General features: G+C 47.7%; 2 protein-coding genes across 4 annotated transcripts; one reads left to right on the top strand and one right to left on the bottom strand.

The window, feature by feature from the left end:
• The first annotated feature begins 124 nt into the window (after positions 1-124).
• mcmbp (minichromosome maintenance complex binding protein) lies at positions 125-6,247 on the top strand. Its single transcript, XM_040177771.2, has 16 exons — positions 125-404; positions 996-1,087; positions 1,198-1,338; positions 1,468-1,509; positions 1,588-1,677; positions 1,810-1,939; positions 2,313-2,458; positions 2,609-2,706; positions 2,786-2,958; positions 3,811-3,934; positions 4,027-4,144; positions 4,244-4,409; positions 4,513-4,646; positions 5,221-5,385; positions 5,481-5,569; positions 5,801-6,247. The coding sequence occupies exons 1-16, from the start codon at positions 347-349 to the stop codon at positions 5,925-5,927; spliced, it is 1,893 nt and encodes a 630-aa protein (XP_040033705.2). The 5' UTR covers positions 125-346; the 3' UTR covers positions 5,928-6,247.
• Positions 6,248-6,249: 2 nt separating this feature from the next.
• inpp5f (inositol polyphosphate-5-phosphatase F) lies at positions 6,250-18,192 on the bottom strand. Of its 3 annotated transcripts, none has more exons than XM_040177761.2 (20): positions 17,561-18,192; positions 16,075-16,155; positions 15,504-15,640; positions 14,747-14,875; positions 14,408-14,593; positions 14,232-14,288; positions 13,529-13,727; positions 13,109-13,288; positions 12,672-12,739; positions 12,180-12,304; positions 12,017-12,094; positions 11,755-11,875; positions 11,057-11,185; positions 10,858-10,975; positions 10,567-10,765; positions 10,416-10,487; positions 10,258-10,331; positions 9,956-10,084; positions 9,788-9,875; positions 6,250-9,634 (listed from the first exon to the last, which is right to left on the bottom strand). In XM_040177761.2, exons 1-20 carry the CDS (start codon positions 17,655-17,657, stop codon positions 8,485-8,487), a joined length of 3,417 nt encoding a protein of 1,138 aa, XP_040033695.2. In that variant the 5' UTR covers positions 17,658-18,192; the 3' UTR covers positions 6,250-8,484. The 3 variants fall into 3 exon arrangements, with proteins under 3 accessions (XP_040033695.2, XP_040033696.2, XP_077960658.1); XM_040177762.2 differs by having other exon boundaries at positions 14,408-14,575; XM_078104532.1 differs by lacking the exon at positions 17,561-18,192 and adding an exon at positions 16,357-16,469.
• Positions 18,193-18,559: the final 367 nt, after the last annotated feature.

The raw sequence follows: 18,559 nt of genomic DNA, 5'->3' as shown, positions 1-18,559 counted from the left end.
ACAGCGAACAGGTGCCCTTTTAAAATCATTTTAATCGGATAAAATAACCAATTAAGAATTAAGAATATTATATTAATGGAGCGTACATAATACACGAGTGGTCTCCTTGCTACTAATCGCATCTGTCACCGCGCGTTTCAGTATTCGGTCGGTGTGACAGCTCCGCGCTCCGGCGAGGCCCCGTGAGGCAAAACAAACGAATTACGCTTCTCCACTGGTGACGCAAATTTCCCGCCCTCACTTCTGCCTTCCTGTATGTGAAACTATCCAAATAAGTGTTTTCACTCATAGCTTCTTTTAACGTTATTACACTTAAAACCCTCCAGAAGTTAGTCCGTGCCCAACGATGCCTTCCTCACATGACTGGATCAACAACCCTCTCGGCGTGGTCGAGGGGATGTTTGGTAAGAGACGCACCGGAACGTCACTCGTTGACACCGAGCTTGTGAACTTAGCCGGTTAGCTGTGTGGCTAACTGCCATGCTCCTCACAAGTAGCCCCGAGGAAGTAATGTATTAGTATTATTATGATGCGGGTTGAGACCTGCAACGCTGGTGTGTCGCAGCTTGTTCCGGCGCCGTTATTCACAGAGTGACGAGATGAAGTGCTGCGTGTTTCCAACACATTAAACAGGTCCGTGATGCATTCACGGGTCTTTAAAGTGTCTTAAAGTCGACTAAAACCGCCGTAACTTCCCTCTATGCACTCAATGGTTTTGAATTGAAAGTTGAAATACTTTTGAGTTATTTCATTGTCAAGATATGATTGATTGTTATGTTGTATAGTTTTTTTCAAAATGCATCTTTGTAGGCAGGTCGTCCTTCCTAAAGTACTTAGTCCTAGCTATTTTGATTTGTTTTATTGTTTGTTTACCCCGTGTTCACATTGTTAGCTTTTAATTACAGTAATCCGGCCAAATTAAAAAGATGAGGCACATTTTCTTTTACTACTGTAAATAAACAATAAAACCATTTTGCTCTTGTTGATTATACCAGCTGCTTCCCAGAACAATCCAAACTCCGGTTGGGAGGCGAAAGCGGTTGAATTCTTTAAAGATCATCTGAACGAGAAGGACGCTCACACCTGGGTAACGCAGCTCTCAGTGGTTTATTCCAAAGAGATGCAGAAGATGCCTGCACACTTACACGCCCGTTTCGACGCCTGTAAATGACTAAACTACCTTTCCTTTTGGCGCAGGTCCCGTCTTTAAACGACGTCCCTCTTCACTACCTGAAGCCAAACAGCCTGGTAAAGTTCCGTTGCCTAATCCAAGACATGTTTGATCCGGAGTTCTACATGGGAGTGTACGAGGCTGTTAATCCATCTACACGCGATAAAGTAAGCGCTTCGTTGACCTCCCCCGTGCAGCTATACATCCTTATCATGTGTCCTGGGCAATGTTTTTTTTAATTTTTTTTTTAGACGTGATCACAGTATCATCTGATTTGAATGTCTGACTGTTCCCAGGTGTTGCGCTGTGGGAAGTACAAAGATGTGACGGAATGTGGGGTAGGTACTACTCGAGAGAGCCGCACATCCCTCTATTCTGATTCGGCTGAGCTAACAGTGCTACGTGTGTGTCTGCAGGTGGATTTTAACTCCAAAAACACAGTGACCGCAGAAAGACAGACTTTCTACTGTGTGCCGATCCCCGGAGAAAGTCCCTGGGTGAAGGAGATATCCTAATCTTGTCCAGATTATGTATGTAAACGTTCCTCAAACTGGCGTTTGTCATGTGTTCTTCGCCCGACTAGTGTCGGAATGTATTTTCTTAGTGGTGCGCCCAAGTTTCCCTTAATTCTATCACACTGCTATGCCGGCCTCAGCCAAGCGAGAGACGTTCCCTCCACCTCGTATGCGCCGGCTAGACAGAAACGTAGCTACGAGGAAGACGACGACATGGACACACAACCCCAGAAGCAGAGGGAGCCGCATGCCGGTACGAGCTGCTGTTTAAGGGAACCGGGTGCAGAATGTGTTTTAATAGACACAAGTCTTACTTTTGAGTAACATCCTCTCGGCAAATGGAGGTTGTGTTTGACTGCTTTTCGAATAAGTAGTCACCTTTCTTTTTTGTGTTCCATTATGTGGACTCCTTTCTTTGACTACTTGTATAACACAAGTGAAAGCAACGTTCCTTTCGACTAGCCTCAAGACACTCTGGGAAATGTAGGAAACTTCTAATCTGCAGCTAGAGAGAGCTGGCACACCAATATGTAAATTATTACTCACGCGTCATTACTTATTTGAAGTGTTAGATTATATAGATCACAATAAAAGTGTAGGTTGGATTGCTCCTCTTCTCTCTGCAGGTCCTCAAACGGCATCGGAGCACCACGGCAATGGTGACTGCAAGCGGCAGGAGACGGAAGCTCCTTCCAGCCAAGTGGCATCTGCCTCCCGTGTCGACCTCAACTTCCCCCTGCCAGGAGAGAAAGGCCCCTCCTGCCTCCTTAAGGTATGTTTTTACCTTAACACAGGGCTTTGGTCCCCTTTTCCCCTCTCAGCTGGGTTTCATTATCCCGTCAGAGAGGCATCGCTCCTCTCTAACGGGGGATTTCTGAGACCTCACTGCTGTTCCTGGCTGACCTGTGCGTGCCGTTGGCAGGTGTACGAGGACTGGGACGGCTTCAAACTGAACGACGCCGTGGAGGTCTTTGGCATCCTCTCCGTCAGCCCTGCTCTCAGCGCCCTGGCTGACGAGAAGTAAGGCACCACCCTTTTTAGTCCCATTTCCTTTCGGAGTCGAGGCGCTTGTTGCTTATTGTTGGTTGTGTCCGCGCAGAGACGCCTCCTCGTCCCTCCTGGACCCCGCCGACAGCATGGAGACGGCCGAGGAGCAGAGAGTGCACAGCCCGCCTGCCTCGCTGGTCCCTCGCCTGCACATGCTCTACGCCAAGCCGCTGCCACACAACAACCCCCTGCTGCCAGCCGCCGCCTGCGAGCAGAACAGTGCCTGTGAGGACAAATACTTGTCTTCTCTTTCCCCCTGTGTTCAAATGACTGAAAACGCCGGTTATCATTAATATTTCCACCTCATATTTTCAATACCAGGCTATTGGACTACACCTGCGCTGACACGAAGCTGAACTGTCACACTGTCGAAAGAGATCTCTGGAAATATTTGCTAAGCTTGCAGCAAATTACCCAAGGGGGCACCACCCCCCTTTTGTGTCGCTGCAATTTTACACTTATGTAAATGAGCCCAGCTGCTGTTCATCTGATTTGCATACTGACAGTGGGCTGGTGTGACACATGTTGCCCTGCACTTTGGCAAATGCGAGTGTGTGTGTGTGTGTGTGTGTGTGTGTGTGTCTGTGTGTTCATCCCGCAAGAGAGAGGACTGCATGCGTCAGCATCTGTCTACAGCTCAGCCAACAGATCAATATTTCAGTTTGTCATAAAAACAACGTGGGTGGTTTTTGGTAAAACATTAAAACACTGTTGACTAGATTATTGTTGTAAGGTAAAGAGAATAGAACAGGCCTAAATACTCTGTATTATCAGTTGGCCTCTGCAAAACCTTGACATTCGTCTAGTGACACACAATGTTGAGTCACACACAACGGGAACTGGTGATGATGATGCTGCTGCATGCTTCGTCAGCTCTTCACAAAGACGTTAAATCAACACTCACAGCTCCTGACGGGGACGTTCTCTTTGCACGCGACATGAGCTCAGGTCGGTTACACTGTGCAGCCTCGCCGCTAGATGTCGGCAGATCCTTCCCACGGGGCCTTTGAGGAGCGCGTGCCTGAAGCAGCCATGAGGACTTGTGTTGTGTTTACCTCCTGTATCCTTCCTCCTTAGATTTATCTTCGACCCGGAGCGAGATGGCCACCGTCAGGACGGAGCTGCTCGCTTACTTCACCCACATCCTTCTGGGAGACGCTCTGGCCGCTGAGTACCTCATTCTGCACCTCATTTCTAACGTGTGAGTTTAGTTAGTTCTGTAATGTTTGTGCGGCTCAAACGAGCCTATTTAAAAATATTATATATAATACAGTGTGTTCAATTTCCTCGCAGGTACCATAGACATGATGTTCTCCCACTGGGCAAGTTCACCTTGAACCTGAGCGGCTGTCCCACGGAGGCCTCGTACACGGAGCGCTTCTACCAGATCATCCAGCAGCTCGTGCCGTCCGTGAGTCAACTGTCACCGCCAGATTATCCATCCATTTATTTATTGTTTGTTTTTGGAATAACCACAAAAGTCACCGCCCCACATCCCCCCTTCCTGCAGTCGTACTATCTGGGCATGACCCTCCAGAACATGAACCAGATGCGATTAGTGCCGAAAAAGGACTATGTTGCCAACCGTCTGGTGAGCGGGGCCCTGCAGCTGGCCAGAAACACCTCCCTCTTCCTGGATGAATCCCGGCTGGAGCAGGGACAGCTGGACACGACAGGTGAGGCCCTGAGGAGGGGGAGGGGTGGGGGTGCTAATGCTGTGGATTCCATTGAGCCGGCGCTAAACGGGTTGTGTGTTCTGTGTGTGTGTCTGTTGCCCAGGTGTGCGTAACGTCACGGCGCTGGGGAACGTGATCTCGTGGCAGAAGGTCGATTATGACTTTAACTACCACCAGATGGAATTCCCCTGCAACATTAACGTGCTGATCGCATCGGAGGGCCGCTCGCTGCTGCCGGTGAGGACAAACCTCCCCCCCCCCCCCCCCCCCCCCATGGGCGGGGAGGGCTTAGCCTTCTTCCAGCCTCTCCGGAGACGAGCCACATCTGACGCCGGCGTCACGCCGTCACCTCGGCTGCCATTGGCCGGCTGTAGCGACCCCCCCTCCAGCCGGCGGCTTTAGCTCGGGTCTCACTTTGTTGTGAGCGGCCCGAGGAATGTGCCGTGTGCTATTCCTGTGCGGCGGCCTAATGGGTTGTCATGGTGGCAGCTGTGTGCCAAAGGAACAATCCTGGGAGAGGCGTCAGGCTCGGCCCTCCGTTAGTCCCGCGGTGAAGGGCAGCGCGCCGCGCGCCGCTCCCTGGGTTGATTAGAAGTCAGGAGCGCACGCCCGTGTTTACGTTGAAGGGCGACTTGGCCGGCGGTCAGCTGGCCGCGTGCTTCGGGCTTTGCTCCTGTCTGACCACTTTGAGGTTTTGGGTCGGTCCACTTTTGCATAGCAACACAAAAAGTGAAGCTGCATTCAGCTCTTCTAATGTGCTACGGTATTCCTCGGCAAAGTGCCCATGTATCGTTTGTCCTCTACTCCACAGTCCGACTGCCGGATACACCTACAGTCTCAGGTGGCCCCGTCCGACGTGGAGGAGTATCTCCGCAGCATCCACACGCAGTCGCAGGCCTCGCAGCTGAACAAGTTCAGGGTGTACCTGAGCGTGGCTCGGCTGCTGGACTACAGCATCTCTGACGAAGTGACAAAGGTGAGATGACTGGCAGCTGGGTACCAGGCCTATGTGTCTTTCTAATCATCTGTGCATTGGAGTGGCCTTTAACAGCTCGTTCCTGGTGTCCTCAGTCGGTAGAGGATGACTTTGTGGAGAGGAGGAAGGACGACCCGCAGAGCATTTCTGCCGAGGACCTGCACAGGATGCTCGTTGTGGCGAGGTGGGCGACTTAAGTTCACATGAGCCTCATTCATTTTTGTTAGCTAGTAAGAATAGCAGCCTGTGAAGCCGTCTTTAAACGTGTTCGAGCCATTATGACACAATGGAAGTGCCATCTGACGACGATCGTGGGTCCACGCAACCAAAATAAAATAAGTTGTTCAATACTTTGCCTGGGAAACTGAAACGTTACCACGATGTTTGTAGAATCAATGTGTGTGTGTGTCCTCAGGTTGCTGTCTCTGAGCCTGGGACAGACCTCTCTGTCCAGAGACGGCTGGCTCAGAGCCAAACACATCGAGGCGCTGCGGAGGAGTCGGATGGAGCAGCACAAGTGTGTCAACGGCAACGAGCAGTGATCAAACTCTCCTTTTGATACCTAAGTGTTTGTAATAAAGATGTTTTTCATGTAGTTCACTCGGTTTAACTTTAAAGGATGTTCAAGTCTTTTTTTTTTTTTTTTTTAAAAGGTCAAATTAGGTACAAAGTAATGTCTCAGCCCGCTGTGAGGTTCATGGCAGTGATGCTGCAGAGTGAGACTTATGGAAATAATGAGATGAGGTTTGCAGAATTGGTTCCAATTGAGTTTGTATAAATATATAGTGAGTTGCTAGAAAGAGCAAACTTTGATATGCTGGCATGGAGAATTGCTGTTTGACAATAAACCTCATGCAACAAATGTTTACCCATTTACATACACTTTATTTCAACAAAGCTTCTGGCACAAAGTGTACAGTAAACGTCAAGTAAAAACACACCCAAAGAGGATAAGAATAAATAGGATACTTTAATATATATAATACAATCTCAGTACACAGTGGAAAACAATGACAGTCAGTTGGTAAAGAGGAAAGACGACCACGAACATTCAAACGTAATGGTGCTATGGTAGAAAAATGTGCTTAAACAGTGCAAATCAAATGCTTTTAAGACCTCAAGTCACTTGGTAGTTGGTCATGCTCTGGGGTCCTGATAGAAGGGGGGGGGGCACAACCGGACAAGAGGGGGTGGTCGCAAAAGCACTTGGTGTAAAAACGAAGGAAATGGAGGAAAATCCCACCCAGCAAAAATCAGAATGCAACGTAACTGCCAGCTTCTGCATATAAAAAGAAAAAGAAATTGGGAATGTTGAGCGTACGGTTCCTCTCAGCAGGTCGGGACGTCCCTGCTCTGCTGGACAACTGCTCCAGTGTTTGCGCTCCTGCTCCAAGTTTAAAAAAACCCTCCGTATTAAAACTTTGCATTACAGCTATTAACTTAAAGCTTTGGCAGCCCCACACACTATCAGCAGGTTCAATAACTATGATCTAGCACCCTAAAGCAGCCATGGATAAAATCTCACTTAAACCAATTATAGTCCGATAAAAGACACAAATATCCCAACTATGCAGAAAGTATGCAAATGTAACGCAAAAATATGAAATGTGTGACTGTTTATCTTGGGATATTTCAGCTGAAAGCAAACCAGAGAATTATTTATCATAAATAGACACGGATATACAAAGCAGCGTGACCCTGGTTCATTATACTTTCCTCTGTAGGACATTTTCCCAGAATGTTTAACGGATGACTAATGAGTCAAAAAAACATTCAACATAACTACTTTTACGGCTTCACAGCACATAAATATGAGTATGCTGCTCATTCCCATGTATGTGCCAGGAGATGAAATATCCCAGGATAAAGCTCTGACTTACAGTAACTGAACGTGAGCTTTTATGAAGTACACCAAATGTAACGTGTATATGATGGACTTACAAAAAAAAGGTAGATTTAGCCATAAATACCTGATATACATAATCCCACTTCTATTCCCCGTTAAGGCAAATATGCTTTCAGATGGGGGAGTGCATAAAGCGTCAGCGTGTCTAATAATGGATGGGTACGTGGCATATATACCTACTATATGCTACTCGCCAAACATGCAACGCCGATGCGCCGCACCGGCCGACGACTTAATAACCATTAGAAGAATAATTATTTCAAAAACAACTCCAACCAGTGGTTTTCTGGTTATTCAGGGTACTGGGCTTTCTTTTCCAAAATATAACGCTCATATCTCTCTGGACATATTGACCCTACCATCAATTGAATAAAAGCTTGTGGGAAGGCTCCACACGGGCAACAGATAAACATACGACACTCACTGTACAGATCAACAACCAGGGAACTCTTACTACAGTCTTGTGGTGTCATTACTTCTTTAACGGCGTATCGTCTTAAGTTACACTGGACAACATTGATATCACGTGGGATAACTACTGACTCTATGTCACCCGGCTAGTTTCTGACAGCTATACAAAGGGTAATAGTTTACACAGAGTTGTCCTTTGGGAATCCCAAAGGGTGTTTGGTCGGATTCTACTACAACGGTTACAAATCGAGGGCTGTCACGAGGCCCGTAAGTGACCAAGAGGATGACGTACAGTACACGATAAAGTCAGGTTGGTCTGTCAGCGTGCAGCTGACGTTTAACTGCCTGTTCCCGCTCAGTCACATGCGAGGATAGTGACATGTTTACATGCACAAAAAAATACAGTTTACGATGTTGTAAAACCTAAAAATGTTCTTTTGTCTTGTTAGGTGACTCTTTGTAATGAAAAGGACTTTGATGTACCGGTACATAAAGTTATTTCTATCAAATAGTCAAGCGTCTGAATTGGACATTGGTTGAGTTTGCGTGGCAGAAAGGGATATGACCTAAACCTCCCTGCACGAGAGAGTGACTGAATAATTATGTGCACATAAACATGGTCAACATTGAAGAATATATTTCCAAGTTCAAGTATCACCATTAACCAGGGCAAGTTGAACTAAAGGGCGGCTTTACGAGCGCATTTCTTGGCCGAGTACGGGCGCCACGTGCGGGCTTTTGCTACTGCAGTGTGACCACAAAGTCCTGCTACGGGGAAAGCACTAGATCTGAATGATCCTGGTCTGGCACTGTGTAAACATTGCCTTCAGCTCGTTCTCCTGCGCTTCGTTGACAGCGTCCGGCTCGGGGCTCTTCTGCACCTTCGCCACGGCAAAGTTGATGCCCTGGGTGAGTCCCGCCTGCGTGAGGCTGGCCACCTGGACCATGGAGCTCTTGATCTTGGCAAAGGGCGACACCACCCGGCTGCCGTTGCTGTCGGCGGGTGAAGGGCCGAGGCTGCCCTCCACCTGTGAGCACAGACTCCTCTGAGAGCCCCCCGAGCCGGGCTTCTGGACGGAGAGGAGGTTAGAGCTGGGCGGGGCGGAGTCAACGTCGAGCTGCGACGGCCTGGGGAGCTGAGGCTCCTCGGGTTCGTGCCGCGGCTCGGGGCGCCGCGCCTGGCGGTCGGAGTCCGCTGGGCTCTTGTTCGGCACATGCGCCCCCGGGTTGGGCGGGGGGGCGGCGGCCGGCGGCTGCTCTCCGAATACCTCGACAGGTTTGGTCTGTGCGTCCTGGACAAACTGGTGGCAGTAGGCGTCGATGGGGGTACCAAAGTCGATCAGAATGGCTTCCTCGGCCACAGAGGCGGAGCCTGGGGAGTTTTCGTCGCTGCCTTGAGAGAGGCCCTCCTGCTTCCCGTCACAGCCGGTGACTCTGATGACCGAGGGGATGTTGAGCTCCACGCTGCCGATAGACTGGGAGCGGCTGCCCAGTCGTGGGTTTGATGCTACGATGCCGCAGCTGGGCAGCACATAGTCCACGTTTTCCAAAGAACCAGAACACGGGTGCTCTGGGTCAGAATTGTAGGAATCAGAGTCATCTGAGAGACGGTCCCCGATACCTTTGAGGGCTGCTGTGCCAGGGTTGTTGTCGGACGTCTCCAGGCTACTGTCAGACTTCCACAGGTTGACGTGCATAGTTGGCTTCAGGAAATTGACCTTTACGTCAGGCTTAGAGAAGTTGCCCAGCCTCCCGAGGGGCTTGAAGGGGCCCATGTTTACGTTTGTCTTGGTCTGTTTCACTTTCTGATTGAGAGAGGAGAACTTGTTGAGGAGGAAACTTTTGCCCTGCGCTAGACCAGAGCTGCCCTGGACCGGGTCAGCGGGCTTGTTCTGGATGCCCATTATGTCCTCATGAGGTTTACTCTGCCGCCTGGGACACAAACAACATTTAGTACCCAAATCACAGACCTCTGAAACGTGGGGCAATGATGGCTGCTAATGTGTATCCTCATCACATCTAAATATGTGAAAAGGAGACAGAGACTGAAGCCGATCTCCTCAGTGAAGACAGATTAGTACTCACCTATCCAGCCTCTTTTCAATCACAAGCAGGTCCAGCCCCGTAGCCTGTTTAGTTATGCGAAGCATCTCGGCTATGCATTGCAATGTGTCTGAAACGTGTCACAATGTAATTCAGTAGCTGTAGTTTACCTTACAAACACTTTAAGAATAGAAATATATAACTTCCTACCTTTTCCATCATCATCGGGATTCCGTGTTGCCGCTCGCAGCGTGTGGAAGTATCCGCTCATCTCTTCACTCCTGTAATGCAAACGCATACAGCAGAACTTCGGCTTCCCAAACAGAGTGGGCTCCGGACCTGCAAAAGAAACCACCACTTCACTTCAGAGAGAGAGCCTTCCCTGCATGACTCATAAAACGGCCGCAGATATTGGTAAAAGGTTACAGAGAAACTGTTTTGAGAAGTGGGAAGTGTCGGGTGACTCAGTGAGCCTGTGAACCCGCACTTCTCCTTCGAGTCAAACTTCTTACCAATTTCGATCTTTTCCAAACCCTCTAAGTTGAGACGCTGGTATTGGTCAACTTTATCAGCTTCTTCGTCGTAGCTACAAGAAAATGAATGCAAGCATAAGTGAAACTACAACAACAAGGCCTAACAGAACAATGTTGGTGCAACAAGTCAGACTTACTAAGCAATGTAGTAGGCTTTGTCAGACAGAAGAAGCAGCACATCCACATCTTTGTTGTTGGCATCGACGAGGCTGGCGGGACAGGAGAACGCGTTGTCATGCAAAGAGAACTTCAGAATCTACTGAAAACGCATATCAGGTCGCAACTAACCTCATGTCACAATTGATGAGGGCCCAACCTCCATGAAACGTCTCATCGTCGGGCAGCAAAAGCTGCATGTATGTCTGCAGCAGGAGGCCGACCTGCTCCTGCGCGCCCCTCAGGCTCTCCTTCTCTTTCTCTTCGTGCTCCTTCTCCTTACTGAAGATGGAGTACAGGTCCTCCGTCACTGGCAGGCCCATCATTAGGTCTGCGGGGAGAGGCGGAGGATCCGTAAGAGTCGATCAACAGGGAGCAATGCTTACATATACAGCTCTACAATGTGTGTGTGTGTGTCCATACCAATGACAGATTGTCTGTAAGCGTCCCTAAAGCGGTTCAGATAGTAGCGGTTGGCTGAGTTTACGCCATCCTTCATCACACCAGCCAGTTTCCTCTCCCCTGTCCGGGTGAAATCTCCCTGAAACAGATCAAACAGTGTTTGCTAAATATATCTTGTGACTTATGACTCGGCCTTGTGAACCCTTGGATTTGACGTTACCTTGAGCGCTGCTGTGCCTGCGTACTGCCTGCTGATGGTGTCTCCATTGTTGGCCCACATGATCTGATAAATCCTGTAGCATTTGGGAGGCAGAGGCTGTTCTGGAGGCATCACGCCCAGTTTCTTCAGCTGAAGGAAGACGAGAGACGTGTATGACGTTTTAACTGGGAGTACACGCAATGATGCTGCCTCTCTGTAGCTTTACTCTGCATCAATAGGAAAGTTCTGTCTTTATTTCTTTGTATATCTATTTAGATCCCCATTTTTTTGCACATTGAATTTAATCCAAGATGGATTTATTGGAGTTTCTATGGAAGTAGGAACACTTTTGTGTGGAAATACAATGGTTGTGTTTATGTGCTTTATTTATAGAGATTAGTTCTGCTGTACGAGCATCAAAAGGTCCGCCATCCGTGTGTGTGTGTGTAATGTGATGCGATGAGCAAATATATGCACACTTCAAGGCTGCACAAACATTCCGTAAACTGCCCGTTGGTAATCAACAGTGACAGGGATTCATGTTGCTGAGTGAATCCGTTGGACCTTTTATGAAGTAATCCAAGTATTGAAAAGTCATATCAAATATGTCACCGGTGATGGAGATATTCTATATTATTAACACAGACATTATTTATTAAATATGACTTCTTTTAATAACACACGCCTTTGCCTCAGTCCAGACACCAAACAGATCTCACCTGTTGTTCCATCACGGCCCGAGCAATAGCAGCCTGGACCACGTTGGTCCTGTCCAGACAGTCCATGCAGTTGACTCTAAAGATGCCCTCCTGCTTGCAGATGACTCCGGCCTGATCCACCCTGACAGAGAAGATGCATAGTAACAGTAATCGTTAACCCAATATGAAACTGGATTTCTAACAAGCACTTGTGGTTAATCAGATTTAAAGACAATAAATAGGCATTTCTCTGAAAGTCCCAAAACACTGATATGACACTTACCAGGCCCACTTCATTTCAGTGATGATATCGGAAATGGCATCGGTCAGTACTTGCACGTTCTCAAACTTCATACCTCGGCTGAGAAACAGGATATAAGAAGCATAAAGAGGAAGTGTGCAATGTGGTATAGAACAAGACTCAAATTTAAAAAAGGTTCTCCTACCAGTGCTCATGAAAGTCAAATGAAACGTATGTGAGGTTTGGGTTGTTGTAAAGCAGGACTTGCTTCAAATACGTGTCGCCAATTATCTTCTCACGTCCACTTTGATCCACCAGGTTAAGGATAACCTGAAGAAGACAGGAAAAAGGGCCGTCATTAAGCCTTGTTTATGACATCTTCATATATTTGTGTGTGACGAGTACACAATGTCCTCTGTTGGAACTTGGTTCTGGCTCGATTCTGATCCGGTCTTGCGCCCTCGCGTACGGCTAAATTGGCACTTTCAGCGAACTCATTGTGGGGATCAATTCTAGTTGGGATGCTCTGATAGGAAGCACAATGGTAGTTTGCAAGTACACTATTTTTCAACCACAGGCAACAGAATAACCACATTTGTGATTAATAGATGCAGCAAAGAATCCTAAAACAACAGACACAAAGTCCATAAGCATGCAGACAGATACCGGAGCATAAGCTCCGGCACAGCAAACCCACCTGTGTCTTGTAGAGTTTAAGCTGTTCCTCAAAGTGAGCGGAAAAGTAAGACATGGTCTCCTTCTCTCCTGAAATAGACACATATGGATACAAATGATTTCCATGTAATTAAACCTGGGTAAAGACACCAAGAGATCCAGGTTACAAATGATTATAACTTGCACTACACACATGTGCGATTTCCAAAAGACCCTTTTTAATTCCCCTGAAGTTACAGCAAATCTTCTCATATCCAAAACTACAATTCCTCCAAATCAAAACAAGTGGAGCAAGAACCAATGACTGACAAGATAATTGTATTTCTAGAGAAACCAAAAGAACACTGAATGAAATTACTTTTTTTTTTCAAGGTTAAAAAAAAAAAAAGGGAACTGGTGCACTTTATTAAAACAAGAACCTCTATTGGACCATGTGAAAGACGGTGTAGTTCCACTGACCTTTCTCTAAGCGGGGCCGGGGATTGTAGCGGTACCCGGCCTGGCTCCAGAACACGGGCACGGAGCCACGAGTCTGTACGAAGGACAGCGTGTGGCTGTGCACGTGGATCAGCTGCTCCGTCTCCACGTAGTTAGCCACATGGCCATCGGTATCCACACCGCGGCGTTTGTACCGCATCCCTTTGGACAACGAGGAGACATCGACTCTATTCATGTTATTCAGATCACAGATCATGCGCCAGCGAAAGACAAGAAAAACAACGTCATTGTTTGCCGGATTACTCAAAGCCTTTTGTGAACGAAACCCAATGAGGTGGGAACAACAGGTATCAATTACACAAGAGGAGCCACGTGTCTGGCTCAATCGGAGCTGTGGTGCACCTTCCTCGACGCCGAGCCCGACAGTAGCCGTAGCTTTACCTGCGCGGTGGCGGCTACGTCTGGAGATGAGGGCCACAGTAAAGCGGGGATGGATGTCATCAACGCAGGTGACCTCCTGTGGCGGCGTCTCCGGGCTGCTCCTCTCCTCATCGGGAGTCTCGTTGTAGTTCACCACCAGTTCCTCCACCTGGACAAAGCCCTGGATGATCGGTATCACCCATAAGTCCACCTCCGGCACCTGGAGCATTCAGAAGAAAAGTCAAACCAACATCAGGATCCATCCATCCATCCATCCATTGTCAAACCGCTTATCCTGCACACAGGGTCGCGGGGGGGCTGGAGTCCATCCCAGCCAACTTCGGGCGATAGACAGGGTACATCCTGGATTGGTCGCCAGCCAATCGCAGGGCAACACAGAGACATACAACCATTCACACTCACATTCACACATCTACGGGCAATTTAGAGTCCCAAATTAACCTGATCCCCAGAGCATGTCTTTGGACTGTGGGAGGAAGCCGGAGAACCCGGAGAGAACCCACGCAGACACGGGGAGAACATGCAGACTCCACACAGAAAGGCCACTGGGCGGAATCGAACCCAGGACCTTCTTGCTGTGAGGCAACAGTGCTAACCACCATGCCACCCCCAACATCAGGATGAGAAATCTAAATCATCATCCACAAAGTAGATCATCCTTAGTAACTCTGAGCCGTTAGCCGTAGAGCCGAAGAATTTGTACCTGAAGGTCAATGACGTCTTGGATCATATGTTTATTCCAGAAGAAACGGTCGTCCACCTTTAACAAAGAACAACAACAACAACTGTAGTTTCAGATGAAAGAGTCTTTGTCTTACACTGAGAATGTGTAAGACAAATGGGGCCGAGCAAAGAGTCGTGAGATGTTTCCCAGCTCACCCGTTTCCATAGCGGTAGGCTGGACTTCTCAGAGTCTCCCTGACGCTGCACACTGTTGGTCAGGTCATAGGTCATGCTGTAGTAGAAGGAATCCGAGTCCATGAATACCTTGTACAGCTCGTCCAGCAGCCGCCTCTCCAGACGTTCCTTCTCTTTATTTTCCTTGACCTGGAAGGCAGGGGAATACTGGATTGGGTGCGTGGATAGAAAAGAGCGAGAAGTTGAAAAAGCAAATCATATGAGGACTTCACAGCCCCAAAAGCGCACAAGTAAAGAATAGAAGCATCTCTCCTGGAGGATGATTGGATGCATTTGAATATAATCACAACAAAAACATACCTTTTTCTTGATGGGGACAGCCACATTGGATTTGATCTGGCTGAAGGTCTTCATCAAGAACTTGGACTCATCTGGGGACTGGACCAGTTTCTCTGGTTTATCGATTCCGAAGTGATGCTTCTTGCAAAGCTGAGAATTTGCATTATGACTGAATTGGTATCAAATTGTATGAACAAAATGTGTAACACTACCACCTACAGACAGCCCAATAAAAGTCTAAAAATACATTTGACTACATTCCGACCCTAAAGCTGTAAACAATCTAACATTTACATTGACCTAAAGGATTTCTAGGGACAACGGGGTGGACTGTTCATACTGCAGCACAATGTACAAACGGATGGGGACTAAAAGCCTAACCAGCAAACGATCAGCCTCCCCCATATTTACTCACTTGAAAATATACTGTCTCACCATCCATGAAGCTCCCCTGAAAAACTAAAAGCTTAGTAATGTTCGAATGCCTTTTGCCATCAATTACAGTGAAATTGTATGTTGTTTTCATTGTAAATCTATGAGTTAAAAATAAAAGCTTTTTTTAAAATTTAAAATCTGTGCATCAACAACTCATTTGGCATCGCGGCCAGTACATCAGAGATGAGTCATACGTTGATGCACACCGGGTATTTTTGGATGCATTTAAATATTAGAATGAGACATTCTAAGTTGCTGTTGTATTGATTGTCAGGGGGTGGAATGCGTGCCGGACTACACAAACAACACTCCTCATGGCTCATTCAAGAAGTTCTGTACACACCTCCAGCTCGAGCTCCTGGGGCTCTTCGTCGGACAGAGGGATGACGGCTATCTTGGTGATCTTGTAGACTTTGTGGCCGCCTGGTAAATTGCCCACCAGAGCTTTCTGTCGGATTAATACGAGGCCCAGAGGAAGGTCTGCCAAGGGGAGGAACGAGAAGAAGAAGAAGGAGGGGGAGTTGCGTCATGGCTGTACATTTTTCACATTCTGAGAGGTGTAAAGAAAGCAGCAGCATTGACTGCACATATTCTCTACAGGCAACATCATGTTTATAAATGTGAATCAACAAAAAAATATAATTTTTCAAGGTAGATGGTTTGCTTACAAAAGGTCTAAACTACGAGGCACCATCAAAATCATATTTATTATTGATGGAATCATCACATCAGCTTACTCAAACGCTTGAACACATTTTCTCACACCTTTCCTTGTGAGTAAGAAACTATCATTTTTTTAGTCAAGCATTTACTGCACACAGAAAGGAAATACTGGTGAGCATGTGCGTGCTCTGTGTGAAGGCAATATACAGCTGAGGGGCAAATGTTTAAAAGGTTTATCATTCTCTACTTACCCGTGTGAAGCTGGATCTTTCCAATGACACCTTCTACCAGACCCAAGCACACTGGATTCCAGGCCAACAGCAGGTCTGTTGCTGGAACGGAAATATGAAGGCGAAACCTCAGAATAGTGGCGCAGCGAAATAGCTCAGCCAGACACAAGTGAGATCAGATAAACAGCCACGGTGACAAATGACATGAAGCACAGCCCGCAGCCTATTGAGGTCTACGGTTACGCCACGACACGTGGGGAAATGTGCAGCACATTAAGCCAGATAACACACAAAGTTCCTCACAGCAGTTGTGTTGGTCAGTTTCATGTTCACAAAAAAAAAAGCTTTTTTTCGATACAGAGTTAAACACTCTTCACCTCAAAAGCTCTGTGTGCTGACATGTTCAAGCGTCAGTCCACATTTGAAGCATTGCACGCACCCAGTGACTCACAGAAACACTGGAATGCCAAATCACTGATGAAGGATTAAAGCGCACAGAAGGGGAAAATGGAAAAGTGTGACGGGCGTGGCTGAGGCTCGTAGTAAATCTCCCGCAAGCCACCTGAGACTATGACACTTCCTGCTCAACCAGTCGCAACATTTCGTGGAGATCTGAAACATTTGGGGAGGGCCAACAGGAAAAGTGCTGCAGAAAGAAGAAATTCTAAGATGACACAAATAATAATAACAACACCCCTTTGCCACTCAGAAAGTGCAATATCATTGAGGCACTTGGCTGTTTGCGAGCGAGCGAGTGGAAACCCAGTGGGGAGTGGAAACCCTTTTCCAATTGAATAATGAAACAGTGGTGCAACTGAGAACCTGTTCAGGATGGCTGCACCTCCGTAAGACTTCAGCTGACACAGCCGGGACTTCTCGTGACTGTAATGAAACTTCTCCTTTGGCTCAGCACTTCTTTCCCGTCCGTGGAGATCCCACAGACCTGCTGCCTTTCATTCAGGACTGAACCAGCAGCAGATGTGCTTCTCAGGTGTAAAGCCACCAGCTGTTTTACACAATTCAACCCCTATGCAATACATATTAGTGTACCTAGAAGACCTCAGAATGGTGTTATAGATTCATTCCACTGTATTAGAATAGTACAGCTAAATGTAGCAGTTCATAAGACAGATAAAACATCTGTTAGTTTCCGCCTCCTTACAATGACACTATGTACAGTATGTGTACTTCATTGTGCAAAGGATATCGGAGGAGTTACGGTGCGTGACATAAGACATAAGTTCGGGGTGTTGGCACTGCCCGGAATAAAAGCTGGGAAGACGATGTCAAGACTAAATGGCGCATCCAACAATTTCTATGTCAAGATGAAAACAATCCCAGCGGTTTTGTCTGACGCAGCTGGATCGCTCGCGCTAACGGTTATCTCCGCGGGGTGCGTTGTAACGTTACACGGGGACATGAAACACGGCGCTTTTATTTCACTCTAAAAAAGGGAAAGGTTACGCGCGATGGCTCCGGTACAGACAGCTGTGCTCGCGCTACGTACCCGGTCTGACGGTCACGGTCCCGTCTTTTCGGCTGCACCACAGAGCACGGTCCCCCCGCTGGAGAATGTAGTCGTCTTTGGCTTGGAACAGCTCCATTTTGTCCCCTCGCCCGAGACAGGAGTAGCTAACTAGCCGGCTCGGCGGGCAGGGCGCAGGGATCTCTACAAACTTCTACGTCTTCGCTGTAGCGAGCCAGAGAGCGCCCGGCTAGCCACTGTTAGCTCGGTCCCCCCGCGCGGGCTGGAGAGCAGCTAGCAGCTAGCGGCTAGCTACCTGCCGAGCTAGCAGCAGCAGCAGCTAGATGCGTGTCGGATTTGTTGATTCCGTTTCCACGCATCCTGGTAATCCGATTCCCTTTTCCACTGGAGAAGTATCGCGTCACGCAGTCACGCTGGACAGAGTAACGGCGTCCTGGGAAGCTGCCGCGAGGAATTTAAGACGCAACAGACAGTTTCCTGCTCTAAACAAAGACACGTGACCTGCACATCGCACTATTTACATCATCCTGTGAATGATTAGTGTGATCACACGTTAGACTAACTGTTCGTGACACAATAATTATATGTTGGACATGTATGTGTGTGTTGTTATATACTCACGATTCTGATCAAAGTGAAAATGAAGTGGCTTTTATTGTATTGTTATTGTTTATTTAAACATCTCATACACCCAGTTACATGCTGCTTGTTGAGTGACAGCAGGGCGTGTGGCAGTTGGGTCTGAGAAATGAGAGGATAACATTTAAAACAAACACCAAACAAAAGCAATTGCGTTTCTAGTCTGGTGTTAAAGTTTGATGTAATTTGGATGGTACCAGAGCACCCTAGGCCAAAGATCAATGATCGATTTTGTAATCGTATCGTCTGATCTGAGGCCGCATGTTCTGGACACTCGGGTAAAGAGAGGGGCAGAGCTGTCAGCTGATCACCATCTGGTTGTGAGCTGGGTCAGAGGATGGGGGAAGACTCGGGACAGACCCGGTAAACCCAAGCGTGTAG

This window comes from Gasterosteus aculeatus, chromosome 6, assembly GCF_964276395.1.
Source record: "Gasterosteus aculeatus chromosome 6, fGasAcu3.hap1.1, whole genome shotgun sequence".
NCBI classification, from domain to species: domain Eukaryota; kingdom Metazoa; phylum Chordata; class Actinopteri; order Perciformes; family Gasterosteidae; genus Gasterosteus; species Gasterosteus aculeatus.
Note: the sequence above shows the minus strand (reverse complement) of the source record. Positions and strands in the feature narration are given on the sequence as shown.

Bases quoted from the DNA above. Each gene is read 5' to 3' on its own strand.
- inpp5f (XM_040177761.2), bottom strand. From the start codon at position 17,657: ATGGAGCTGTTCCAAGCCAAAGACGACTACATTCTCCAGCGGGGGGAC. The intron at 14,594-14,746 runs GTATGTTTTTGT...CACCCAATCCAG, and splicing joins CTGTCCCCATCAAGAAAAAG to TATTCCCCTGCCTTCCAGGT. The intron at 9,876-9,955 runs GTAGGAAGTTAT...GACACGTTTCAG, and splicing joins TCCCGATGATGATGGAAAAG to ACACATTGCAATGCATAGCC.
- mcmbp (XM_040177771.2), top strand. From the start codon at position 347: ATGCCTTCCTCACATGACTGGATCAACAACCCTCTCGGCGTGGTCGAG. The intron at 1,940-2,312 runs GTACGAGCTGCT...TTCTCTCTGCAG, and splicing joins GCAGAGGGAGCCGCATGCCG to GTCCTCAAACGGCATCGGAG. The intron at 5,570-5,800 runs GTGGGCGACTTA...GTGTGTCCTCAG, and splicing joins AGGATGCTCGTTGTGGCGAG to GTTGCTGTCTCTGAGCCTGG.